At 36.1% G+C, this 27313-nt stretch overlaps 3 protein-coding genes across 3 annotated transcripts; 1 reads left to right on the forward strand and 2 right to left on the reverse strand.

Annotated features, from left to right (window-relative positions):
• Positions 1-1673: 1673 nt before the first annotated feature.
• LOC135081723 (uncharacterized) lies at positions 1674-6796 on the reverse strand. The gene is made up of 4 exons (XM_063976511.1): positions 6734-6796; positions 5485-5525; positions 2936-3074; positions 1674-1756 (listed from the first exon to the last, which is right to left on the reverse strand). Exons 1-4 carry the CDS (start codon positions 6753-6755, stop codon positions 1701-1703), a joined length of 258 nt encoding a protein of 85 aa, XP_063832581.1. The 5' UTR covers positions 6756-6796; the 3' UTR covers positions 1674-1700.
• Positions 6797-10528: 3732 nt separating this feature from the next.
• LOC135081484 (facilitated trehalose transporter Tret1-like) lies at positions 10529-21609 on the forward strand. Its single transcript, XM_063976196.1, has 8 exons — positions 10529-10834; positions 13467-13602; positions 15129-15357; positions 17287-17443; positions 18228-18448; positions 19683-19854; positions 20434-20720; positions 21137-21609. Exons 1-8 carry the CDS (start codon positions 10763-10765, stop codon positions 21414-21416), a joined length of 1554 nt encoding a protein of 517 aa, XP_063832266.1. The 5' UTR covers positions 10529-10762; the 3' UTR covers positions 21417-21609.
• LOC135081480 (leukocyte elastase inhibitor-like) lies at positions 21429-26444 on the reverse strand. The gene is made up of 7 exons (XM_063976189.1): positions 26263-26444; positions 25389-25939; positions 24783-24956; positions 23617-23830; positions 22925-23139; positions 22422-22604; positions 21429-22060 (listed from the first exon to the last, which is right to left on the reverse strand). Exons 1-7 carry the CDS (start codon positions 26273-26275, stop codon positions 21779-21781), a joined length of 1632 nt encoding a protein of 543 aa, XP_063832259.1. The 5' UTR covers positions 26276-26444; the 3' UTR covers positions 21429-21778.
• Between the last annotated feature and the right edge of the window lie 869 nt (positions 26445-27313).

Genomic DNA, 27313 nt, shown 5'->3' on the forward strand with positions numbered 1-27313 from the left:
TTTTAACCTTTTCTCTTTTACTTGTAGTGCTTCTAGCTTCCTTACTTATAATTGGAATAACTTTTGGACTGGAATCGCTGATGTAAATGTTATCATCAGATAAGTATGAAGAATCGCTACTGATTGGCTTCTCTTCGTTCTTTGGAGAGGCAGTGGTGCTTATTACGTTAGTACTTGTATCCAAACTACTAGTAATAAAATCATTTATATCTATATGATATTGTTTACAAGTCGTAGTGAGTGGTCTTGGAGTTGTACTAACACTCGATCGTTTAGAAGTCGCAGTGGGTCTACTTGGCGTTGTACTATCACTCGATTTGGGTATTGTATAAGTTTTTACTTCTCCTTCTGTTGTTGTTTCCCAGGTTTGAGGTCTGTCGCAACATTTAGAAGATTTGGTTGGGACTTCGCTCGTTTTATTTCGACACGACTCTGTAAAATTGTTAGTATGTTGTGTTACTTCTGTAGCTGCAATAGTTTCTGATACCACAGTAGATGGAAACGTATCTATTTCAAATACTGTGGACGAGGGAAGTGTTTTAGTAGAAGTTGTAGTGGGGGGATATGTACTCTTTATCGTTACAGTAGTCTTTACAACAGTATTAGTTGTTTTTTGCGTTGAAGTCTCTGGTGAAATGAAAGTTTTATTTGTTATAGGCTCTTGTCTAGTAGTTTCTAGTTCTGTAGTTGTAACTATTTCTTCTTCAAAAGAATTATCTTCACTTTTATCCATTTCAATAGTATTTAAGTCTACACTTGGGAAAAACAATATAGTTTTGGCATTTTCTGTAGTAGTTTCCCATGTTTTAGGTCTATGACAACATACAGTATTGACTTGTCTTGTTTTTTTGGTAGAGTCAAGTGACACGGTTGCAACTGGAAGAGCGCTAGTCAAATTCTTTGTAGTAGTTTCAGGAGATGTTTCAACAATGGTCTCTATTTGTGACGTTTCTTTTGTAATTAATGTTGTTGTAGTGGTTGGCAGTTCAGTCGTGGTCTTAAGAGTTGTAGATGACAGTTTTGTTGTGGTTGTAGATTCTGTCAAAATCATACCATTATGTGTACAAATGCTAACTTTTAGTTCAGGAGTAGTAAGTAGGTGACAAATATCGAAATCTTTGATTGATGTGCCTCAAAAATCTTAGTTCTATTATTCTCTATTTGATCTATTTGAGTCTGCAAAAGTACTTTAATACCACCTTCGAGTAATCAATGTAGTGGTTAAAAAGGTTTGTATCTTTACTGAACTTTATAAGCTTGTTCATTATCATAACTACTTCATTATTACCTTTCATAGTCGTGGCCTGAGGAAAACCGTTCTCATCATATTGTACTGAACATAAGAGTCTGTATGTTTCTTGATATCCTGAAAATTTGTTGGTGTTTGAAAAAAACTAACAAAGTGGATTACTGGAAGCATCTCCAATAAACATTTTAATTTATATTCTTACCAGAAGGAGTCTGAGTTATCTAGTTTTCATAGTACAATAATTATTACAGTTTTCAAAGGATCTTTGAGTCCATAGTCACTACGCTATCAAATCGCAAAACCATCAAATATTAAAATAAAAATACTTAATCTTCATTACTTGTATGTAATCTTCTTTTATCTCTATTATATTTAACTAGCGTCTACGTTTAGGATTAATAAGGATTGGAGTAAAACTAGCATAAAGTTTATAATTATTTATTTACAAACATCAACACGCAAAATTAGTCACACCAGCGCACGTACTGGTGATTCTGGTCGTGAATTCTGAAAGAACACAATACCGGATTAAAATAATTGATAAAAACATTATTTTGTATTAATCTAGTTTTACTCCAATGTTATTTTAGTGAGATAACCTATTTTTTAACTTTGAATCAAGGTTAAAATACAGTTTAAAGGGAGATAACTTGGTAATCCACAAAAGTGCTATGACAACATGACGTCGGTTTTATTTTAAGAAAAAAATCTTTTTACTGCTTAAACTCGGTAAACTACTGCTAATCTTCGCAAAACGTCTCATGGTTTACACTTTTTTAAGGAATGTAGATAATTTTCTTTAATTGTACCCAATGACTCTCATAACCTAAATGCTTCTAGCAAGAAGGTATTATTAATTTATTGATATCTAGAGCTAGTTTTGTTCTAAGTTTGTGCATCTAGCTACCGCCATCTTATCTAAGTCTGTCACCATAACAATGTTAACAGTATTTGTGTGTTAAGGGATAAGGTGACCAGCTCTCTCAGGATTCTGGGTAAAGGTCATATCCACCATTAGCCTGATTATCACTTTCCATTAAGTGAGATGCATTTCAGCTTCTCCCTTGTAATTAAAATATTTCTGAGCTTAATCCCCTCCTTTTTAAATGCCAACCCTAGACAGTCATTATGAATGATATTTTAATACTGTTTGTCATAACCACAACTCAGCTACATACATTGTGTTAAAATGTAGAATTAACCATTTGAATATTTAACAAAGATTAGTATAAATAACGTAGATTAGATTATACCATATTTTATTAGGCAATGACGCTTTAAACGGTATTTATCTTAATTTTACATTAAGTAGGTACGACTCTTCATAGAAAAGAAAAAGAAAAAATAAACCACTTTTTGTACTATTCGTCGTCGTCGAAAAGGATGCGAAATAACAAACGGGTTTCCCGTGGCAAACTAGGTCAAGACATCTTGATGTTCCATTTACAACTAAATATTTTTTATTATTAACACATTGAGCGATAATAACACAATGGTATCGGAATCAGACAAACTGAATCGAAATCAGAGAAACGCAGGTTCGAACCCCGCCGCGCCGCTGGATTAGTGTCGTGAACCCATTCGTAACTCATGCATATTTAGCTTACCACGAGGGGTTTACGGGATTGTTAGTATAATAATTTATATAGCCTATAATTTGTCTGTCTATTTAGTAATTGAACGTACGTGTGCCATAGTCGCAGTTGTACTCATACATATCGCACTGGTCGAGGAAGGTGCGGCGGCTGCATCCGTCCATGGTGGAGGCACACACCATGCGGTTGTCATGGATACACGTGGACGCCATGTTGCAGTACACTATGGGCTGGGAAAGGAGAACCGACTATTAATACGGGAATATTCCCACCACTCGTCCCCACGGCTGCAAGTCCTGTGTAGCCAGGATCTACAGCTTGACCGCCAATAAAAACCCAAACAGTGAAGGTCAAGTTTGTTATGGTCGACTATTAATAATCATAATTTTAAAAAAGATGTCCACTGCTGGTCAGTGGTCTCCCCTGAAGGATTACCACAGGTCCTGCGCAGTCCGCATCCAATTGCTTCCCACGATCTTCACCTAATCATCTTGCCACCAAGAGAGGCTGCCTGTATTGCGTTTCACGGTCCGTGAAAGTAGGTACTTACATTTGATACCATAAAGCAATTGAAAGGGCCAAGCTGATAAATAATCCACCGCTACTGATTTTCAAAAACGTACTAAAATATAAAAAGTTCAGGTCTGATGATATCCTAAGCTTTATGCGTTAAAATGGTAAGTCAATTGAAACAAGGATTAATTTAGTAAAAGTAGGAAAATCTTGCATGCAACTACTTACATTACATTGTAAGTAAGATCCAAATAGACTATTATTTATTAAGAGTAGGTATTTAGGTACGTAAATGGAGTAAAGTTTGTTAAAGTGGTGCCCAACTAGTGGCGCGAATTCTCCTTAAAACCTTCATTTGGGACATGTAATTGGGTGATAATTTTCTCGCATTTAAAAATATTATTACATCTTCTTCGTAATATCATATCAACAACGTTATACGTATTATTATTATGTTACAAACAACCCATTACTTATTACTTAAATTACATAGGCCGAGTTGCACCACCTAACTTTAGCCGTAACTATAACGATAACCGGTGCTTTTTGTATGGAGTTTGACACATTTTTGACGTTTGTTAAAGTTAAAATAAGATGGTGCAACCCAGCCTTAATGTTATCCAGTACACTTGAAAACATTGCTCTACAAAAAGGAACTACGGCGTGGATGAACCATTATACAACCTGAACTGCGCACCTTGCTGGAATGCGCCTCCTTCCCACTTACCCGCACATCTCCCTGCGTTCGCTCCGTCCGTACCAGAGCGTCGAAGTGACGTCACGGCTGCCAGATGCGCAGTTAACTCGACCGGTTTTTACAATACAATTGCCAGCACGTCAAAATTAAAATATAATTAAATTATACTATAACAACTCCATAAGACGGTCAAAAAGAAAAAGAATTTAATGTGCGGTCATCCATACATAGAGAAAAGCAGCCCGTAGGTATAAATTACTAATGATAGTGTTACTAGTTAAACTCAAACGCACATTGTTGGATGATATCAGTTTAATAAATTGCTTTGTTGTGACATGATAAACAAAAGGACGACAGTAATTTTATTGGTTGTAGATATAGGTACTAAATAACACAACAATATAGATTTAGGGCAATGTCCTAACGGGATCTTATTAAATGGAACAGCTTACTTTGGGAGAAAGATTCCCCGACTCGTATGCTGCCCCAATGGCGACCAGAGGGACCCGAGCCGACTGGTTTTTAGTGGGTAGACCTTACCTTTCAGGCGAGTAGAGCCCCACATAACATAAATATCCTAAATAAATAAACATGTATGCAGTTCAAGCATTTTCGAGTCGAAAAAAAGGTAAGGGAAGAGATATTATAAAAAAAGTCTGAATAGAAACAAAATATCCCTTGATCCTTAAAAGAACAAGAAAAAGTAAAGAATAAGACTTTAATGTATGTATTTTGAGGTATTTTTTACTAAGTGCATGTTAAAACTTGGGCTAAGATAAAATAAAACAATTAAGATTATGAAAACTAATCACCGTCGTTATAGCTAGGTAATTAAATATTTGTATTGTTAAGAGTAAAAAGGACAAATTAACGTATGTTAATAGTGCTATTTATTTGAATATTTGAATTCTTTAACTATCTTGACCCAGCTATATGATTTGGTCGATTAATTAATGTGTTAATGATCTGTTTATGAGTTAAGTAATTAGTTAATAACGGTAAGTTTTTATCTTTCTGTTAATGATGCTGCGTAGATACATGTACTTACTCGGTAAAAAAATAACAGAAGAATAAATTAACAGAAAAGCAGAATTTTAAGGCTGGGTTGCACTTGCACCATCTTACTTTAACTTTGACAAACGTCTAAAATCTGTCAAACTTATACAAAAGACACTGGTTATCGTCATAGTTACAGTCAAAGTTAGGTGGTGTAACTCAGCCTAAGACAACTAGGTATCATATTCCCAAATCATACTAAAAACACAAAGATATTTTTATAAAATCCCATCCCTCTATGCTTGCGATTCCATCAAGTTTAGGCTCCGTTCTTTAATACGCACATAAATTAAGTCGTGTTCTACTTTTCTGTTAGTTTACTATTACAACAAAAAGCAAACGTTAGCAAACAAATGATGATAAAAAGTATTTACGTATGTCAAATGGGCTTGAGTTTGATGAGCCGTCCACAGCGCTGGAAAAAAATGACAGTGAAATATTATCTGCATAATATATTTTATTCATGGTACACAATACATCTTTGTTTAACCGGTCTAGGCTTTAACTGTGGCCGTAATATCCCAGAGATGCCATAAGAAATAAACACATTACCACTCTTTTGTATCGCACAGTCGGGTAAAAAAAAGATAGTGTTGGTTAAAACACATCACTCCAGGACTACTTGTCAATCCATACAATCCATTGATGTCAATGAGGGCTTTCGCGATTGAAAAATCCGCCAAATGGCAATAGGTAGACGGGAGGTCCAAATGCTGCATGATTGGTGGATTTTGACATAAAATATCTGTCAATGTCATGTCAAAAATAACCAATCATGCAGCATTTGGATCTGGCGTCTCCGTAACCCTCATTGTCAATACACGAAAATGTTATTTTGTGAAAAACTTCATCAATCTTTCACTTAACTCATAAATAATCGGAAAACGGTTTGGATGGAAGAGTCGTGAAACAGGCACTCAATGTAAGTAAGTTAAAATAAAACTGTTAAAATAAAAGCTCACAAAGAAATAAGTTTTCTATAACTTTTAGACTGTGAGTTTTCTTATTTTTAACGTTTTCCGTAACGCTTTTCTTGCTACCACATTATCTGGAGTCATTTCTCCATGACTGACTGACCAATGGCGAGTGTCCAAATAAAAAATGACATTGACTCGAATGCCGTAAACGTTACCGGAAAACATTTTTTGTTTTATTAATTCTATTACATCTTGTTTTTAAACGATTTGGTAAGGTCATAGTTTTAGAATTAAACTATTCAACATCCAAACTGGAACAATTTCTTCTAAAAGGCTGGAGTTAAATCAGCCGAGAGATCAGTACTATTGGTGGATAGCAAACAGCTTCTTAACTGCAATAATTTTCAATTTTGAAATGCAGTGCAGGTGTGGTTTTGTTCCCCAGTCGATGAAGCACATCATGTCGCGCCCTGATGCCCGAGCAACTGCACGCAGAAGGATTTAATGAATGCTGCTGACAACGCCAGTCTTGTAGCGGAGTTTTGGGCTGACACTGTGTAGATTTGTTGTCGACACGATAAGAAGAAGACCGCAATTTTCTAGATTAATCTGACAGGGATTCAAACCTAGGACTCAAAGCAAATACTGTCGCCATCGAATCAAATATTTAATATGACTTCTAATAAATAAATAAACACTGACTTACCAAGCAGAAGAAAAAGGAACATTGTAAATCAAACTACATCCCGCTACATTCTGCAGTTTTATGTGCTGCAGTGAAAACCCATATATTTTCCATATCGTTTACGTTTTATATCTTATCGGCATTTTGAAATTATAGGTCTATTTGTTTTGACAAAGCTAGGATTGACCAACTTGACTGATACGCGTGCACTCACAAAATTCTCGTGATACAACCCAACCTTCAGACATAGATTATATTATTTTACGTCAGCTAAATGAATGGAAATAATATTATTTGACGCGTGAAGGGTTTTGATTGCCGTATAATATACTTAAGTACATAAACCAGGTGCTAATATAGGCAGTATTAACTACATACATATCTTAAAATTTTGACTCTCCTTCCAAGTTGGTTTTGGTTGGTGGTAGGCCTAAATAAGTAAGTGGTGAAGGTCACAGGAGGTGCCTAGATGCAGGCGCCGCAGGGCCGGTCGTTTTGGAAATCCTTGGAGGAGGCTTTTGTCCAGCAGTGGACGTCATTTGGCTGAAACGAGGGCCTAATGCCCGTTTTCACCATCAATCCCTAATTTTTAAGTTACCCCTATGAGCACAAAATTCCTGTTAATTGTTACTATAGGAGTCACATAAAAATTAGGGATTGATGGTGAAAACGGGCATGAGTCTGTCGCTATAACAACAATGTTGACGGCATTGTTGTGTTCCGACAGTTAGAGGTGAGATAGCCAGTTCCTCTGTGGTTAAGGATTCCGGGTGAAGCTTTGGCCTGATCATCGCTTTCTATCAGGTGAGATGCAGGCTAAGATTACGGAGCAATGAGACTAAATAGTTACATTCTAAAATTTGGAAGCGATTTCATAATCGATCGTGTTTAAACGTCCGGCGTCCCTGCATTGCGCACTCATTATAATTATTTGAGAGATATATTATCGCACTCGAGTCGGTATCTCCCCGAAGGGATGCGCGATGCCAAAACAAGGGCGTCCGCGGAAGACCAGCTTCTTGACATGCCTTTACGAGCTTGTTAAGATAAATGCTGAGCTAAATGCTTTTTCTTGTTGTGTTGTTTTTTTTTTTGTTTATAAATTGTGCTGTGTTCAATAAAGTCTTAATATTCTATTTCGGAATTAAAAAGTCAAGGATGTTAAATACATTGCCTATATCCTGCTCCAATAATAGAAACTGGCGTTTAAGCTATTCTATTGACAACTGGCACTGACTCTATTACGTAATAGTGTACAACTAACAAATTACCTAACATACTGAATTTACATAACAATAAACTCGTTATATACCGCATACATACGACTATACTCTACGTTTAGTTTCGGGTGGGAACCGGGTCCACCACTAACGAGACCTATGTAGTAAAATAGTCTACTAAATACTGATTCATTATAGCCAAACCGCAATCAAAAATAATGCTGTCAGTAAAAAGTTATGACTGAATGAAAAGTCATGTTTTTCACCTTTTCATCCGAAAAATGTTCTTGATATCATTCTATCCATCGCACATTTTGGACTAATCTATGCAGGATATGTCATGTCGATTAGTGTGCGTGTTAGGTTCTCGCTACAAGAAAAAAAAATAAGCTCAGAAGAAAGACAACAATATTTGAATACTTGGAATAATGCGAAAGGGGTAAAAATAGTGTTATTTCCAACTGGTGCGGAGTTATAGATGAATTATATTATACAGGGTGTTACTTTGCATTCTTGCCATATTTACAGAGGTAACTATATTACTGATACTGAACACAAATCCGTAAAAAAATAATGCCCGAAAAAATTTTTTTTTTAATCTTGATTATTTTATTTTATCGACAATCTGTTAAACACACCACTAATTAACGTAACGCATGCACATCACTTGTTGGCGATGGCGATGGAGACTTTTTTACTTTTTATTGTATTTTTAAATATCTATTGCACTCTATTGTCTTTAAAATGTCTTTTTGACACTTGTAAAAAACGGAGAAATCCATCAATCACAAATCACGTTAAAAATAATACAAAAATGACTGAAGTGTATTCAAACAACGAATAATTTAATCAAAATGGTGCTTGGAGTGTCTGCAAGACGTCTTAGACGAAATGCTTTATGACGTACCCTTAGCGTTACACCAAATGCTCTACTACCAGCAGGATGGTGCTCCCCCACAATAAGGACGTCAAGTGCGCGAATAATACGTTTGGTGAACAGTGGATTGGACGAGGGGTCCAGTAGCTTGGCCACCACGATCCACGAATTTTGGAGTGACTTGAAACGACTGGTAGGTATGCGCAGGCGCAGAAGAGATAAACAGTGTAAACGCGTTACATGAAAGGATTGTTTTAGTGAAACTGTGAGACAAAACGTTTATGTGTTGCGAAAACTAAAGCGAAAAACCTACGCTTCGCCGTGCTAGACTGTGCCTTCATCAGAACTGAGAATACTTTGAACACTTGCTTTGCAGTACGTAAACTTTGTAAGTAGGAACTTATAAATAAATAATTAATTGTGAATAAGGTGATTTCATTTCATACTTAATTTAATAATTTCTAAAAATAGGGAACAATGTTATTATTACGTATTTTTGACGGTCCTAAGCCCGTAAAGTAGAAAGGAAAATCTGAAATCAACTGAAGAGTATTTTAAAATAATTAATATGACTGGATAAAAAGGCTGGTACCCAGAGCCATAAAACAACAGATTAATAAGAACTAGGCCACGCCCACTAGGTTTATTCCACTTGCACCTGTAGAACGTGCGAGACAAAATTGGTTTATTCCAATTTGTACTGAAAAACCAAATTTACTAAAAACTTAGTGTACTTTCTTTATGGGAGTCTCTTGTTTATCTTAAATAATAGGTATTGTTCCCTACTTTTACCTCTGTGAATATGGCAAGAATGCAAAGTAACACGGTGTATATTATACTAGCTGACCCGGCGAACTTCGTACCGCCTTAGCGTAGAGATTTTCTTTATATTTTTTTCCGTAAAAACCTTGTACAGAGTATTAGAAAACTACAAAAAAAATCAGCCAAATCGGTCAAGCCGTTTTCATGTTATGTCGTGACAACGGAAAACGGGTTTCATTTTTATATATATAGACTAGCTGTGCCTACGACTTTGTACGCGTGAAAATAGTTTTGAATAATATTTCCCAATTTTACAACATTTGTCTTTACTGCTCCGCCCCTATTGGTTGTAGGGTGATGTTATATAACCTAAAACCATCCTTGATAAATGGGCTATCCATAACAAAAAGAATTTTTCAAATCAGACCAGTAGTTCCTGAGATTAGCGCGTAAACTACTACAATTTTTCATACAGTCATAACTTTTTACTGACAGCTTATTTTTTTTTCGTCCCATACTGAAAATTAATCTCTATTTAATGGACTATAAGCTAATATAGGTCTCATTAGTGGTGGACATTTGGACCACTTTTGGTCATTGTCCTTTAGGCCTCCCCAAAAATCTCCCTCGTTTTCACCTAGCCTGTGCACGAGAACTGTTTTTGCCAGACTATAGAGCTTTGCTTTTTAAAAAGTGAAGTAGGTAGTTATGTAGACTACATCTCACTTAATACCAGGTGCAAACACACTACACACTGGTACACTGTTTTTGGAAAGGTTTTCGGATTTATACGGAACCATCTTTACTCGAGTAAGCATAACTCGCTGAACTCGAATTTTTAGATAAAAATTTTAAACACTTGACTACACAAAGGGGTGAATTTCTAGTGCAAAGTAAATACGTTAGTGATAATAACATTCGTTAACTGCGCGTGCGCATACTTCCGATTTGCTGCCTTCAAAGTTTTCGTATCAGTCGCCAAACCACGGTGCACGGAGCAAACGCGTCCGCGATCATTTAAAATTTGAATTGCGATCATTTAAATGTCATAAACATTACGATAGTTATGTGCCAGTATTTTATAAGTTTTTAAATTACTTTTTAATCTGTGATTAATTTAATTATGCCCGAGTATTATTACTCGTAATATACGTGTGTTTGTAAAATAAAATTTATAAATAAATAGCAAAAATGGTGGTGAAAATGCAAATGGGGGCACCAGCTCCCCAGACCGTCAGCCGTTTCAGATCCGTTTCATCACAGGTATGTATGTTATAAATATGATACATACATATTTTTAAACCTGATCAAAATTATTACCATAAAAGTGTGGGAACTGACGTTAGAATTGGGTAATTTATTTACCTATGCTACAGGAAGGCTAAGGTCATCCCACCATCAGCACAGAATTGGGTATTACCTGCTTATTGTCCAAGAAACACTATTGTACATTTGAATAATTTAATTTTAATCAGTATACTGAGTTTCTTCATCATTTAACCACGGGACGTCAACTGATTTCGGTTTACTTTAAGAATAGCTAACCAGATTTACTAGATTTTGGTCAATCAGTAGCAGCCTGTATCAGCATAGATAGTTGGTGAGATGATCATAAAATAAGGAAAAATAAAAAAATGTTACTATTGAAGTCAAACCATGTTGTACGATTATCCTCATTTTAAAATTATGAACTTTAGTTAATAGTTTAGACTAAGTGTAGTTCAATTTGTTTATAAAAAATAAAATGCGTCTAAGCACAAATAACTAAAAACGTGACCAATTTCTAATTCACCTGACGATAAAATTCATCGTAGACAAAATATCTAATAAAAGTAGGCCTGTAGTCACGAATTTCTACACATTTGCATACTTTATGTGATTTACCAGTCTATGGATATTATCAGAATGCGCTGCTCACACAAAATACTCAGCAGTTTACAAGAATTAGGTAATAATTACTTTTAACGTTCTCACCCTTCGGCAAACCAAAAATTTTAACTTTTGGCAGATCTTTAAACTAGAAGCTAAGTTTTGCCATAGAAAAAAACATAATAATATGATAATATTGGCGCATCTATTTATCCTAATACATTTTCTTTGATTAATCCTAAATACCTGCTCGTATGTCTTACAAATATGCTCATTCCTTTAATTTCCAACAGGTGCTTAAAGTATAAAGTTCATGATATAAATTAGTTTTTACAAAAATTGTATGAAACACCTTTTTATTTTTAGAACTTACCTAAGACTAGACAAGAACTAGACAAAAATGTCTTTCTCTAACAGGATGTTGTTAAATTACAACAACAACAGATAATAAAAAAAAAACCCAAGGATGCTGGAAAACATTGCAATTCGCATTCAAATACGAAAATCATTTCTTTTTCCTAAATTAGCATAGTACTTGTATTAAGTATGCAAAAGGCATGTCGACTGTATTCTATTACGGTTTGAAACACAATTGTTTAAAACAAAAAGGCACTGTTCCAAATTTTCCTCGGTAGGTATAATGGTGTCTTCAATCATTAAAACATCTTTAAGTGGAACGTTTTTCACGAAACACATTTGAAGTTATTAAAAACGTATTTTGGAAGCATTAGAATTCTTAGATACAAAATAATGGCGACCTTAAATTAAGGTTTAGGTCCAGTGCCATCTTATGTGCCTACTTATTTATAAGATCGAAGGTGCAAGTAACTGCTGATGATTTTGAGACATACCTCAATTGATAAATAGGAAATCTGATTAGCACTTAAACCGGTTTGCCTTATTGTAAGTCGTCTATCAAATCAACTCTGGAGGTCTTGACCTTTAAATAATCATAATAAAACCGGAATGTGCAATAGCACTTGGCTATTTGGTTATTAGCGAAAACCATACATACTTACCCAATTGTGTGGCGCTTAAAACATTAGGTGAAATAGCCACCATACACATACCCATTTGTGTGGCGCTTAAAACATTAGGTCAAAATAGCCACCATTCGCCCTTGCACAGCCTCGGGCAATACCCCAATTGTTATATCGCCAGACAGGTAAAGGACAAAGACCTCTACAAGTATTTCAACAAAGACCGGTCCTGGATCGCCCGCATCTTGGTGCATTAAATTTGGCAATGTTTTTTTTCCAAAAATTGGTATACTCCTGGCAATGGGTGAACACGTAGGTAAACAGCCTGACTTAATCCGTTGAAGCTCAATTTCGGTAAAAATGCACTAGGCGATGATGATCATAACATAGATTATGGACTGATCTCTGTTTTGCCCTAATCCCAGTTAACTGTACTACTGCCGGTTTTAACTGTCCAAGAGTCGAGGACCTTTTGACCTTTGACCTGAGATATCTAATATTAAAATGTACATATTTCCATTTTTAGTGATGTGCTAATATGTTTAGATTTTGACACACTTTAGATATAGTCTGCCGCGCCCGTGTGAAAACGCTGGTAGATATTATGACAACTAGACTAGTAAATGTGTGTGATTGTTTAAAAATAATATAGCAATTTTGTGAATGCGAAAGTGGTTAACTCTGTCTGTGTTTTGATTTTTGTTACAATGATAGATTAAACTTCCGAGTAGGACTGTAGTAGGACATAGGCTAGGTGGTATACCTACTATTTGTCGCGGAAATTAAAACTTGAAAATTAAATAGGGGTGAAAGTATACATGGGAAAATTGGTGAAACAATCACTTTTCATGCTGCGATGCACGCACGATTAAAATACAATGACGATTCGAAACCTACGCTAGCGAAGACGCGGGCACGATAAAAATTCATAAAACTCATTTATTTTTTCTAATAGGCTTTTAAAAAGCACTTTTACACGTCCCAGTATTAACCCTACCACTGCTTCGGGATAACAGATGTTAATAAAATGCTTATCTTGTTTCCAGGTCATAGCATGTATGTCGCAGAATCTTCTTCTCCTAGACCTGGGGATGGCTATCAGCTTCAGCACCATAGCTTTACCAGACCTCCTCAACGCCAAAGAAGGATTATCGTTGACAGAAAACCAAGCATCGTGGTTCGGTATGTTAATATTTTTAATATCTAAATATATATCTTATATCTAAATATACATATAAAAGGAGAAACTGACTGACTGACTGACATATCAACGCACAGCCTAAACGGTTACACGTAGGCAGTTGAAATTTGGAAGGGACGTAGCTTAGGTACCGTAGAGGTGCACTAAGAAAGGAATTCCCGAAATTCCCACGGGAACGGGAAATATCGGGAAAATCCTTTTGTATGAAAAATCTAAACCGCTTAAGTTAGACGCTTGAAATTTGGCATGCAGGTACCTTAGTAAACTTAAAGCTTAGTTACAACAGGATATTGCAAAATTCCAACGGGAACGGGAGTTAGCGGGAAAAAACATTTGTATGAAAAAATCTAAGCCGCGTAAGATAGATGAAGGGGCTAAAACGGGATCCACGCGTACGAAGTCGCGGGCGGCCGCTTGTTTTGTATATTATCATTATTTATTTGTTTCTCTGGAATTTCTTAATAGGTTTGTCATATTTGTGTACAGTGATTTGTTAATTAATATTTACCAAACGACTTAACCTTTAACCAGTAAAAGTTTAAATAATTGTTTATAAACAATGTGCAAATCACCACATCATTGTACAAATAAACACATCATTAACGTAGACCGTAGAATATAGACCAGGTATGTGTCGTATATCAAAAGATCAACAATGTAACATACCTACAATAGAATCAAGATAATAATGCTTCCAGTAGGTCACCTGAGCTCTCAATCGATACTATAAACACTATCATTCTGCAACTGTCCCTAACTATCCGCGCGCTAATTGTTTAACCCAAAACTGTCACAATTTCTTTGAACACATCCATCACTGGCTCATAAAGACTTATTTATCACAGTAACATGAATTGCCACAGAAATGGACAGAAGTGTACCTATGAAGCGATTGCGATAACTGAGGATACAATTAGGAAGCCGGTCATTGATCTTTATGTTGACACACATCCTTGAGTACTCATCCTGTTGGTAACCGATTACCTTAATCCGTGGATGTATTCATCTATCCAGCAAAGACATGCACTTTATTTTTACCCATGACAAAAAAGAGGTGATTTGAATTTGGATACTACACTGAAAAATAAAAGAATCTCGATCAAGTTTTATTTTTTGTAAACCAGTCTCTCACTTACGATAGCGCTTTAAAGTCCAAGATCCCAAGGGTATCAGACCAGTTAGCAACGTATGATAAACCATAAAATTTAAGTAACGGTGACAAGGCAAAAGTCAAGAGTAACTGAGATGCATTTTTGTCACTTTTGTCTCCTTTTTGTTTGGGTTTTAAGGCCATCAGACCAATCTGCTGAACATCATCATCATCATCATCATTATTATTCAGCAATAGGACGTCCACTAACTGAACAAAGGCCTCCCCCAGTGATATCCACATTGACCTGTTGGTAACGGCCTGCACCCAGCGCCTTCCTGCTACCGATGAGGACCTGGACTAAAACTCCGTGTATTATCCCTGGAACTGTATCCATAATTGATGTTTTCTTCCCAGGCAGTATATCCTACCTCACGCAGCCATTTGGAGGGATAATCTCAGGGCCTATAGTGGACTACTTCGGACGCAAAAAGGCCACCTTCATAGTCAACGTGCCCCACTTCGTGGCGTGGATTTTGATGTACTACTCCTGGAACTTGCCTATGCTGTTCATTGCTAATGGATTACTTGGCTTCGGGACGGGGCTGATGGAGGCCCCGATCAACTCTTATGTTGGAGAGATCACGTGAGTTTTTTGTCAAATATTACATTTTAGATTCGAACTTTGCATCTGTGCTAATCTATGAACTCTACATTGTAAAGAAATAAAATAAAATACTCCGGATATAGTTCAATATTTAATCGAGGGCCAAGTGATATTTTAGCCTACTTATTATGTAGGTATCCAAGTATTTTATACATTTAGACAGTGCTTTAGATGGTTCTGGTAAGGTGGCTCATATGTATCGGACTTGTCACATATTTTTTTCACTACCAACATCATTTCCTTACACTGGAATCAAATTTTGGTTAACACGACCATTTTCATACGGTGACGAGTTTAGTCTATTCATATGTAGCCTTGATGATAGATTTAATGAACCACTTTGGTTCATAGATATACCAAAATGAATTAGCTGACAGAGATCGGTTCCGGTCTCTGACTTTGTTAGTATAATTTATCGGGTAATTAGTTAACACATACTTAAATCTGCAATTTTCTAAACAAAATGCACATAGTATACATGTACGAGTAGTAATAATTTTGTAAGTCTTCTAGGAATGCTGAACTAGCTACTCTGACAAAAAGACCACCACTATGAAATCATGTCAAATGGGTAGAATTTTCTTCGATAATAGGTAGGTACTCGTAAGTTTGCAAAACTCGATTTTTGTTCAATCACTGACTTGAATCTGTGCTTAAGTTTAAACCAAGTAAGTAGGGTAAGGTGTATTTTACGGAACATCTTAGAAAGAAGGATGACACATACATGGTTTTACACGTAAAGTTACGAAAGTGTTCTCTAAAACCTTGACACATTGCTTTTGCTTAGCATACGCATTACATACGTAATTACTGGCGGACCAATTAGTGCTGAGTTTAGTTCGGTCACCTTTGGACACAAAGTCAAAAAGATGCTACTATGCGTTTTTCTTTGTTTCAAGGATTCTGTAGGGTACATAATATTTATGTGTCATTGTGTGTTATTTGTCATAGATTTTTTTTATCTCTATTTTAGAAGATAAAATACTATGCACAGACTAGATATTGTTTTAAAATTAGACGATCAATTTCTAATTATAAAGACGCTTTATTTATTTTTTTATAAAAAAGTTTTCTATTATCTTGAAGACCCATGTATTTTTAATCTTACATGCGCTTCTCTTATTACGCCTCACCTCTATTTGCCGGATGCCTAATTATTTTAATTAGAATCTAAAAAAAACTACTCACAACAATTATTCGACTCATCGAAAACATACGAGTATTTTAGCCAAAAACGTGTAATGATTGCCTGAAAAACATTATTTTATCATTTTCTGGTGAATTACAGTCCTTATTTACCTACATAAGCAAGTATACTGCCTATTACCAAGTAAAATTACTTAGCACTATCCTGATAACGAACTAACAGAGAGTCTGTTTTGTTGGATTCTAGAGGCTAATAATAAAGTACCCTTGGGTTTTCACATCGTTAAAATGTTTTGCTTATTAAAAGACATCATTCAAAAGACTAAAGAGTGAGAAACTTAGTACCAACTCTACCTATGTATTTTATACTCTGGTTCTTTTTATATTTTAAAACAGATAACTATAATTGTAATTCACAAGTTTACAGTTACTCAGTACTCTTCGCTGATTTTTTCAGTCAAAAGTACGTTTGACCAATTAAAGGTTTTGCTGTGACTCTATAATAGATGTTTAGATAATAACATCTAAAACTCTCTTATAATAATCATCTGAAGTTTCTTATAATATGTGTGCGTCATCAGGAATTAACACCATGGGAATCGACAATTTTTTGCTCGACTTGGCGGGGGCACTGCCGTGCCCCCAGATTCGATAAATCAGTTGCCTGTACTTCCATTCACGCAGACTATAAACCAAATTATTTACATACCTATACCATTACAGCACCTGGAATAAATGAATAAATAAATGTATACTCCACAGGGAACCATCGATCCGTGGCGCGCTCTGCACCGTGACGCAGTTCTGCACAGCAATTGGAGTGATGTTGATGTACTTACTCGGGAACGTGTCTTACTGGAGAACTGCTGCGCTGATCTGTCTGATTGCTCCTGTGGTTTCTATGCTGTTTGTACTTCTGGTGAGTCTAATGAAGAAGAAGCATGTGCTAGCCTGTTTAAGCTGGTGCTGATACTGGAAGGTCAAATGGAAACGTTTATGAGTATGTAAGCAAAAGACTGCAATGCTTAATCGTGTAAAGTGTGGAGAATCAAAAGCTAAGAAAATTTTGCCTTTTAGTCATCGTTTATTATTCAGTAAATCAAGCAAGTGCTTGGAATGTTTGCAGGAAAAGGCTATCAAAATGAACAAAAAGTGTATGTAGCTGCAAAAGTAGGTATTTGCTATTTTGCGACGAAAATGCATACTTAGGTATGGTACTGTCTGATCTAATTTAAAATAGCCTAGTATGTATACGTCGCGTAATAAGACGTTATGTAGGTAATTGAGTAAGAAGCATTAAGGATATCCCGTGACGGGATTCTTAAAGATCATTAGGTACCGTGGTTTATAGACAAACAAAATATTGTGTAACTTTTTACCTAGAACTTGAGTGGGTATATTTTTTTCCACCATAGAAAAGCTCTTTACCTGAATGAAAGCGAACTTCTCCTGAAACCCTCAGCCACATAGGATAATCACCTTCAATTTATCTTAACACAAGAAAGCTCTTACTCTTCACATTGTAGTTATGGCGACACTTAGGTGAGGTGATAACTAGCCAGGTAGACTTAAAACAAGCCCTAGCCTAGGACCTTCTGGAAATGTAACTTTGGACTTCTGTGTCTGAGACAGGTGATCTTACCACTAGACATCAGAAGCTGCTTAATTATATTTCATGTTAACGTCTAATTTTAATGCACCAGATACCCGAAACCCCAGTATGGCTGCTCTACAAGGGCCGTGAGAAAGACGCCCTCAAGTCCCTCTGCTACCTCCGAGGGTGGACCACTCCAGACAACGTCCGGGACGAGTTCAACGAACTGGTGGTCTATACGAAGAACCTGCAGCGCTGCGTTATATGCTGCCAGACTGATGAAGACGAGACTAAGGACTGCGAGCACTACAAAATGAACTTTATAAAGAGGTGGGTTGAGTTTGAATTTCGAGTTTTCTTTAGCCTATGCGCAGACCACCGATTTTTAGTTGGCCGATAGTTGGATCGGGCTGTTAATCAGTATAGAGATGTATGAAAGTGCGCACATTACACCGATTTGGTAACGACCGATTCTGCATATAAATTAGAATCTGGCCCAACCCAACTATCGGCCAATTAAAAGTCGGTGATCTGTGTCTAGACGAAAACATAAAACTTGTTTTCGAATCGATAAAAATAATGTGGTCGTAGGTAATTCAATCTTGCGTGATTCAAAATCCATGTTTGTCTGGTGTGGTATTACTACAATACTTGTATGGATTCATAGACTCCAACAAAAACTAAAAATCATGTTTCTGTTTTGAAAAATGATACTTTGTATCTCTTTATCAATAAATAAAAAATAAATATTAATTTTCCAAGAGTGTCTCTTACATTATTCTTAACAAAATAATATTGTAAGCTATCAATTACAACTGTCTACAGTATTTTTGCGCACGGGTTATGCATAGCTTATTTTTATTGCTTTATAACCTAGAAACAAGAATAACAACAAAAAATTGTTCTGAATTTGCTTTTATGTGTAAAAAATAGAAAAATTCATATCAATGAATGTATGAAACATGAACATAGAGATGATGTAATTTGTTGCCAAATATATTTTTTTCTTTCTTTCTTTCATTCTTTCTAATTATTAAAACATAACAAACATCCATTTAAGATTCATTCTCACAAGAGAAAAATTAAAATAGAGTCCAAATATTTATTAAAAATGAAAAGTTCTAATTTCCTGTCATGTTCCATAGAAGATTTTTTTCATAAAAATCTAACCCTATAATGCTTTTAGTATACTGGCCTTGGTAATGTCGTTTCTCAAATCCCACTATATTTTGATGAAAGCGTGCCCCTTGTTCTTGCGAATAAGCCCCCATAATTATTTATAAATACATCCCAATGAGAATGTGACGTGCATCTTGAGAGTCATTCTACTATGAAGATGGAAAATTCAAATCGCTATAACTTCTTAAAAAGCAAATATTTTCGATTTGTAATCGCACTTTTTTATATACATTTGCTTATATAATCAGAATATAATAAGTAAAATCCATGCACAAAAAAAAAATTTTTTTTTGTTGACCTGTGTTATCAACATAACTTCCAAAAATAGTGACATGTTGCAGTGGTATCATTATGTTCCGTTCAAAACATCGCATATTTCTTTCAGGGGCCTACTGAAGTTCAAATACGTCTTGTTGACCAAGGAGACCCTGAGGCCGTTCACCCTGGTCATCATGTACTTCTTGTTCCACACCATGAGCGGTCTAACCCCAATCAGGCCTAACATGGTCAACGTGTGTGGAGCGTTCGGCATGGCTGATGATGGAAAGCATATTGTGGTACGTACTAAAAGTCAGCCGGAAGACGTAGCGTGGGCAGGCCTCCTACTAGGTGGACCGACGATCTGGCGAAGCTCGCGGGAAGAATCTGGATGCGGGCAGCGCAGGACCAGTCGTTATGGAAAGCCTTGGGGGAGGCCTTTGTCCAGCAGTGGACGTCATTTGGCTGAAAAGAACGGACGAACTAAAAGTCCGAATTACTTTGCCAGAGGTCATGGGTTCGATCCCCCTACATTGACAAAACCGAATCTTACTGGCATAGTTACATCTACATATTTCCTACAGATACCACTAGATATGACTCGGTGATCTCTGACATTTTACATTGCAATGAAAGATTATACACAGGTTATACATAAAACAGTACACCTTGTGTAAGATTATTAATTATACTAGCGTCGATTTAGTTTTGTGTTTATAGGAGAAAATTTTCTAATTTTAAAAATGATAACTACCTAACTTAATAACTGCACAGACACAGATATAATTTCTTTTTATATCCGCATTAGAATAAATAAGTATTTTAAGTTCACTAGTTCTCGTAATTGTTTCCCTAACCATAATACTTTTTAATTTCAGCTGATGATAGGCATCATCACCTTCATCACGAGTTTTCTCGTCATCGGCCTCATCAAGATCCTTGGCAAACGCAAGCTGGCCATCTCCGCCATGTTTGGTTCAGCCTTATGCTGTATGGCCCTCAGCATCTACGCGAAGAACAATCTAGACCCTTCTGTGTTCTCCTACGACACTTCTACTTTCCCTACGGAAGTCAGCTATGTCCCATTGGTGTTCTTCTACGGACTGACTGTGTTCACTGGATTTGGTATACCTTGGGTGCTATTGGGAGAGGTGTTCCCATTCAGGTGAGTTCTGATTACGAATGTCTATACCTACTGTTAACGCACGCAATAAAGAATTTGAAATAAATAATATGTACTACGAGTAGTATTGTGTATCATGACAAATCTAAAAAATATTTTTTACTTCGATTATAGCAAAACTCCAACACTACTTTTCTTTCAAATAGTATGGTATCTTACGTAGTAAAATAAGGTGATCTAATTTTCTTCAAAAGCCATTTCATTGATCGTAAAATAATTTATGGTCTGTTAAAATTTGTTTACTAGGTATTAAGATTTCTTTTAAATCAGTCTTGCTTGCGCATAATGTCAATAAATCTTTTACGTAGTTACCATAATATTTGTACCTACCTGATTTTTTACTAACTATGGTAATATGCTATGCGGAAATGTATCAATGTATTTTTCTTTTATTTCAGGAGTCGAGCAGCATCCCAAGGGATTGCCGCAGCAGGCAACTACCTCATCACGTTCGTTGGCTCCAAAACGTTTATAAACTTCGAGACCAGCATTCAACTATGGGGAGCCTTCGCCATCTACGCTGGCTTTGCATACATGGGCACCATTTACCTCTACTTCTTCCTCCCCGAAACCGAAGGCGTCACTCTCCAAGAAATTGAATCTTATTACAGTGGAAAACTAAGGATATTCGCCGACGATCCCATCATCAACCTCTTCAAGAGAAAGCTCAAAAGATAATGAAACTGCATATTTATAAATTACTGTATTATATTTAATATTTAAGACTAGTTTTAAGTTACAATAATGTTACCAATCATTTCCATTCTTCATTCCCTGTTCTGTATTTTATAACAAAGAAATGCGATAAGTGTTGTTTAGTAAGTATTGTATACTATATGACTCGTACAAATAAATCAATCTCAGTATTAAACACTCTTACACTATCCCCAATCTTAAAAACAGTTATACATCAGATCTGACGATAAATATAGTCTCAGACTAATCAATAGTAAAATAAGCTTCGGTCTTTCACACTTTCTAATATCGCCGAAATCATCGGCTGAGTTATCTAAAACTATTGGCAAGGATTCACCTTCAACTTACGATACTGGATCTTCGATCTTAGCCATGAAGAGTGGCAATGAGGTTTGTCTGTCCCATAGAACAGCTAAGAATGGTCTGTTGGCCTTAAAAATGACTGATGGGTCGTCGTATGATAGAGCCACTACACCGAAAGAAGTAGCTGCTGCAGCAGTGCCTCCTTGCTCGTCGATGGACAGCAGAGCTGAATGTAGCGCGGAGGAGACTTGAGGAGCGAACTCGCGGTAGTTACCGAGACCAGTCAGCTCTGAGCTAGGACTGAAGATGTTGATGATGCCGAGCTGAAAGTTGAAGAATTATTAGATAGGTAGGTACTTTAAAAGTATAAAAAGTTTTTAACTTATATTATCTTCTTGACTATCTAGTGATAATGACATAACGATTCTTGACTACGACTGAAATCATTAAGAGTGCAAAAATCATAGTTGTAACACAATGAAATCTGATTTTACCCATCACGCAGCAAATACCTATTTTAAATACTCATTATGAATTTAACCAGAAATCACATGAATTACTTTTAAGACAAATCCAAAATTCTTTGAAATGTTGCAGTTGCACAACTGAGGAATTGGCCTCAGTGTAAAAATTTACTGTTCAGCAAATATGCTTTCTTTTACTATACAACGTAGTTCAACTTACCTGTTGGAAAACAGAGATGAGGTTCGTATCAGACTTGACGGTGAACTTTGGAATCTCCAGCGCAACTTCCTTCGGCGTGTAGTTTTGATACGACAACAGTTTCTCAGGCGTCAGCGCTGCAGCCGCTGACATTACATTGGTCGTCTCCGATGGCAAGATGATCATTAAGGTATAGTGCTCTCCCTGGAATTTTAAATTAAAAGAACATTAGGAGATAATTATGGTTCATCACCTACTGATCTTGCAAGCTCGTATCTTTATGGGTATGGATTGCTGATATTTATAGAACTGGCGTGACTTTATCGAACGTTATGAACTGTCAAATGGTTACGATTGTTTTACACAATTCCACCTCAGATTTATTTAAGTGTAAACCTGTATCAGTCTCTAAAGTTTGGCAAAGGGCAGCCCCCTATCTTAGGCATAGAACAAAGTGTAGGTATAGGGATCATCAATTAGTTGTTTAAAAAGACGCAAGAGCTGAACGTTTTAATGCAACATACCTCAAAAGGTAGACTGAGAATTTGCGAGCCAATGCTAGGATCAAAGTCAGTTCTGAAGTATCGGCGCATGCGCATAAAATTGGCAGTCTTCTTTGCCCCGTTGTACATGAAGAAGTCTCTTGGCATCGTCGAGTCCGGCCTGAATTTCACCGCCCACAAGCCCTTGAAGTAGACTGCGTTCACCAAAGCCATCTGCATGTTGGTCCCGATGGATTCTAAAATTCATTAAACATGGTTAACAAAGGTGACTGAGTTTCTTCTGCCAGTTCTCAAGCACCAGCTGATATTATAATTATGTGGTGATGTCCTTTCACGCTATAGGTATTTGGAACGTGTATAAATGCCCTGGAAAGGGCTTATAAATACTACAAATAAGCGGGGTTTGAATAAATCTATGATGGTATTATGGTAAGTTTAAAAAAAACTCTTAATTATTTAAAATTTGTTCTTGGTGCACGTACACGTGGTGTCTACAATTTGAATGTGTTTTTTCAATGTCTTTTTTGCTTGATTCATTGTGACTGCTGAATGATTGAGTTTATTAGTTCAGGAAGCGGGTTTTTTCTTTTAAATTCAATTAATTTAGATTATGCTGCAAATAATAATCTGCTAGGATATTATTAACAAGTTTAACATCAGGATTCATATCAACAGAAACTAGAATAACTCGTTCAATAATGCAAATAGTTTACCTGGTGTGACGAGCTGTGTGATTTTGTCGTTCGTTTTTGAAGCTATCCAATTGTTGATCTTCTGCGCCGCTTGCGCAGGCCTCGAGAACTTTATCTGAGTCACATCACTCTTGAAGTCTTTAATAGCGATCTGTTTGAACGAGGGATTTACGCTGAAACCGTTGTCTAAGAACACGCCGTTTCCAACCTTGAAGATGTTCGTTGAGGTGCGTTTCTGAAAAGTAAAACCACACTGGTTAGTCTCAAAAAGATTGTCGTATATCCTTTTGCTGAGCTCAAAATGTCATCGACATCAGAAATGATTCTCTTTCCAGAACCAGTAACGGAGAGTGACGTTAACACGTATTGAAGTGTAAACATAACTTATGAGCTTTTGGCTCCGTGCCAGCGTAAATGGTTATAGGTAGAGATGAGACGTATTTACTAGAACAGATCCACACACTAGGTATTTTACCGTTCTAGGCGGCACCTATTCCAATTTTTTAAATACTTGATCCACCTAGTATTTTATAAATTACACGATTTCCGACCCTACCATCAAAGTAATAGAGGTTATTATTGCGTTATCCGTAGTCGTGTATTACGCGCACCTAGTATTTCTCGCTAAGCTTATGTGCGAACGTAGAGATTCACTCCGTCTCTGTCTGACCAAACAAATTTGAGCGCGACGAGAAGCAAACGCACACAAACGTAGTCAAATTATATTCATGTAAATAAGAAAAAATATGTAAATATTTTTATTAAATTGATATCTTTTAAATACGCCAACTTTTAAGTTGCAAGTCCTAAGCCTGTTGAAGTATGAAGGGAGGAATTATTATTCAATTTCAAATTGCATTATTCATACTACGGTTGTATCTTTTCAAAGAAAATTGTACCTATTTTAAAGTCATATTACGTGGATTAGTCCGCACTAGTCGCGTCAAGTATGCTAAATTACAATATAATTATATATAAATAGTGCACCTAGTATCAAATTTACCTAGTATAACCCATCTCTAGTTATAGGTACATTTTGCATAGAAAAATAGACCAGTATGAGGCAATGGCTGCCAAAAAGTATGAGATGCATCCCTTGTACACTTTGTGTCAAAGGTTTCATTGCTGAATTTATTGCCTTGGGTGATAACCATTGATCAATCTCATTTAAAACGTCTCTAAATTACCTCCAGGTTGTCAGCCAACCTCCTGAACCCGTCAGCAGCGTCATTCGGTGACATCTGCAAAGCATGGGAGATTTGCCTTTGGGTGACGCCCAATGACCCTTGCTGCAGGAGAGCCAATAACATTCCAATGGAGAAAGGAGAGATGACTATGTTGCCTTCCTGGTAGAAAACTTTCTGAAACAACAAATCGTATAAGATAAAATAATGATGCTATGACATACTGGCTGGCTTAAAATACAGCTACAGCCCGCTTAAAATTTGACCTTATTTTAATTTTTAATATGTAGTAACCCGCCCTGCCTTTACATGGTTAAAATTTTACTAAGCTCTTAAAATGAGCCAATCCCTTACGACTTTATCACAAAATGAAATGATGTAGTTTAAAAGAATTGAGCCTATTCTTTATAGCTTTATCACAACATTAACTACTCGATCATCATACCTGGGGTTTGACAAGGTGGTTTCTATTATTAATGATGGCAATTAAAAGTGACACTTTAACCTTAATCTACATGATTGTCCATTAATTATATTATTTCTTTCGTGTTTTTTTATTTTACTTAATTAATAATTAAAAATATGAATTAATTAAATGAACAAGTTTACCTTCATAATATCAATTCCGAATTTTGAAACAGCAAGAGACACATAATCCACTGGCGCAGGTGGAACATTTTGAACAACATTCTTAGTTTTGTTATCTGAATCTCCACCAAATCTCTCTTCCACTTTTGGTAGTGATTGTTGAAATTGTGCTTGCTGTTGGTTCTGTGTTTGTTGTGCTTGTGTTTGTGTCTGCTGCAGCAGTGCTTGCTGTTGTTGTTGTGGTAAAAACAGCTGGTTATCAGGACTATAAACTGGAGGTGTCAAATCCCCACTAGGTCTTTGAAGGGTGTTGACATTCACAGGGGCTGGCCCGACTCGAGTATCTGGTATCATATTTACTGGAGTCGGCACTTTGTATGCTCCTTGCACATAATTGTCATTTCTAGAATCCACCACATCCTGTTGCCGACGGCTTGCGATTGGCAACACATTCATGGAATATCTTTGTGCATCATTATTGAAGAATATAAGATCAGGATTAAAAGGTCCCAGTGGGATGTTTGTGAACTGTGCTTCTACTGCCAAGCCTAAACTGGATACTAATATTATTGCTACAAAGAAATAAAAGTTCAAATTAGTTCTTCGCGATAGAATCTACAAGAATTTGTATAATTGCTATAGGTAAAGATGTCTTAAACGATTCTCAAGATTGTAGTGGGAGTGATGGAATATTTGGAATTTATCCTTAATGAATATTGTTGATTTATAAGCAGACAATTTATTTCATATGCGTCATCAAACTATTGAGATCGTTAAAACAAACATTTAGAAACTGGACTAGTTAAGTCAACATGTCAACTGGCTAGAATAACAGGATTTTAATTTATAAACTCAGTAAAAATGTGTTGTCTAAATTCAGATATAAAATACTTACCGATTAAGGCCATTGTCTTATCCTAAACACTATGAGGATCACAACTAAATCAGTCTTCTTGATGAACTTAAAATAACACTTTATGTTCGGTTGAGTTATTTTATTCAATCATTTTCGCATTTAAGTCATGGACGTGTGCTTGCCTCACTTCAACGCGATTCACTCTGGCGAACACTCCGTAAACAAGATAATTTTGTATAGTTAGTTATTGAAGCAACTTCGCTCAAACAACATTCATCTTTAAAACAAAGAGGTAAGCCTTATATTCCGACGCTTGTTATTGAAGTATTATATGCTACAGCAGAACTATAAGCAATACCTACGTTTTTGGTTTTCCCGTCTCAGCCGGTTTTAGTTTCCTTGATGCGACTTTTTTTAAATCCCAAGTTTGTTGTTTGGTTTTAAATGCTAATGTCCATAATCATTTTAGATGATTACATTATCAATTTCATCATCTAAGTCTGCATCGATGGACTTTGGTTTTCTCGGAAACAAATAATGCCAAGTAACATTGACACCGACACTTGATTTCTGTTAATTAATTACGTAACTAAATCAGGTAACTAAATCATGACCTCCCATTCACCAGTTACATAGTAGCTCATTTCAATTTAAATCTGTAACATTATTAATTCAGTAAACCTATGTAGTGAGGGCGCGATTTTCCAAATTAAATAATGTTGAGTGGTGACAAGAAGAAGGGCATAAATTAATCTGTAATAGTCACAGTCTGATGTATTACGTTTTAAATAAGACTAATTTATCATTTTAAGTAGGAAACTTTAAAAATAGCTCGAGGATCTCCAATATTTTAGCCACAAAGGGTCAAATTTTCCTCAACAAAATACCTACAATACTGCGGTCACGTATGCTTCCCACTAATTTCAATGGTTTTGTATAAACAGAAGAATACAACCTGAGGCTGGTGTGATGAACTGTAAAAGCCCATGACATAAGAAGTACATTCCTACAATTGTGCGCAGTTGTACAGCGTGGAAGATTATCTACAGGGCATCCCAGTTTCCCTTGGACGTTTTCTCGATATTAACGG

Source organism: Ostrinia nubilalis, chromosome 20 (genome assembly GCF_963855985.1).
Source record: "Ostrinia nubilalis chromosome 20, ilOstNubi1.1, whole genome shotgun sequence".
NCBI classification, from domain to species: domain Eukaryota; kingdom Metazoa; phylum Arthropoda; class Insecta; order Lepidoptera; family Crambidae; genus Ostrinia; species Ostrinia nubilalis.

Coding starts and splice junctions, on each gene's coding strand:
- LOC135081723 (XM_063976511.1), bottom strand. CDS start 6,755: ATGTTCCTTTTTCTTCTGCTTG. Junction 5,526..6,733: donor GTTCCTTTTTCTTCTGCTTG/GTAAGTCAGTGT, acceptor ATTTTTTTCCAG/CGCTGTGGACGGCTCATCAA. Junction 3,075..5,484: donor CTCAAGCCCATTTGACATAC/GTAAATACTTTT, acceptor CTCCTTTCCCAG/CCCATAGTGTACTGCAACAT.
- LOC135081484 (XM_063976196.1), top strand. CDS start 10,763: ATGGTGGTGAAAATGCAAATGGGGGCACCAGCTCCCCAGACCGTCAGC. Junction 10,835..13,466: donor TCAGATCCGTTTCATCACAG/GTATGTATGTTA, acceptor TCTTGTTTCCAG/GTCATAGCATGTATGTCGCA. Junction 15,358..17,286: donor TCTTATGTTGGAGAGATCAC/GTGAGTTTTTTG, acceptor TATACTCCACAG/GGAACCATCGATCCGTGGCG.
- LOC135081480 (XM_063976189.1), bottom strand. Junction 23,831..24,782: donor GGTTGGCTGACAACCTGGAG/GTAATTTAGAGA, acceptor TTTACTTTTCAG/AAACGCACCTCAACGAACAT. Junction 22,605..22,924: donor TTCTCAGTCTACCTTTTGAG/GTATGTTGCATT, acceptor TTAAAATTCCAG/GGAGAGCACTATACCTTAAT.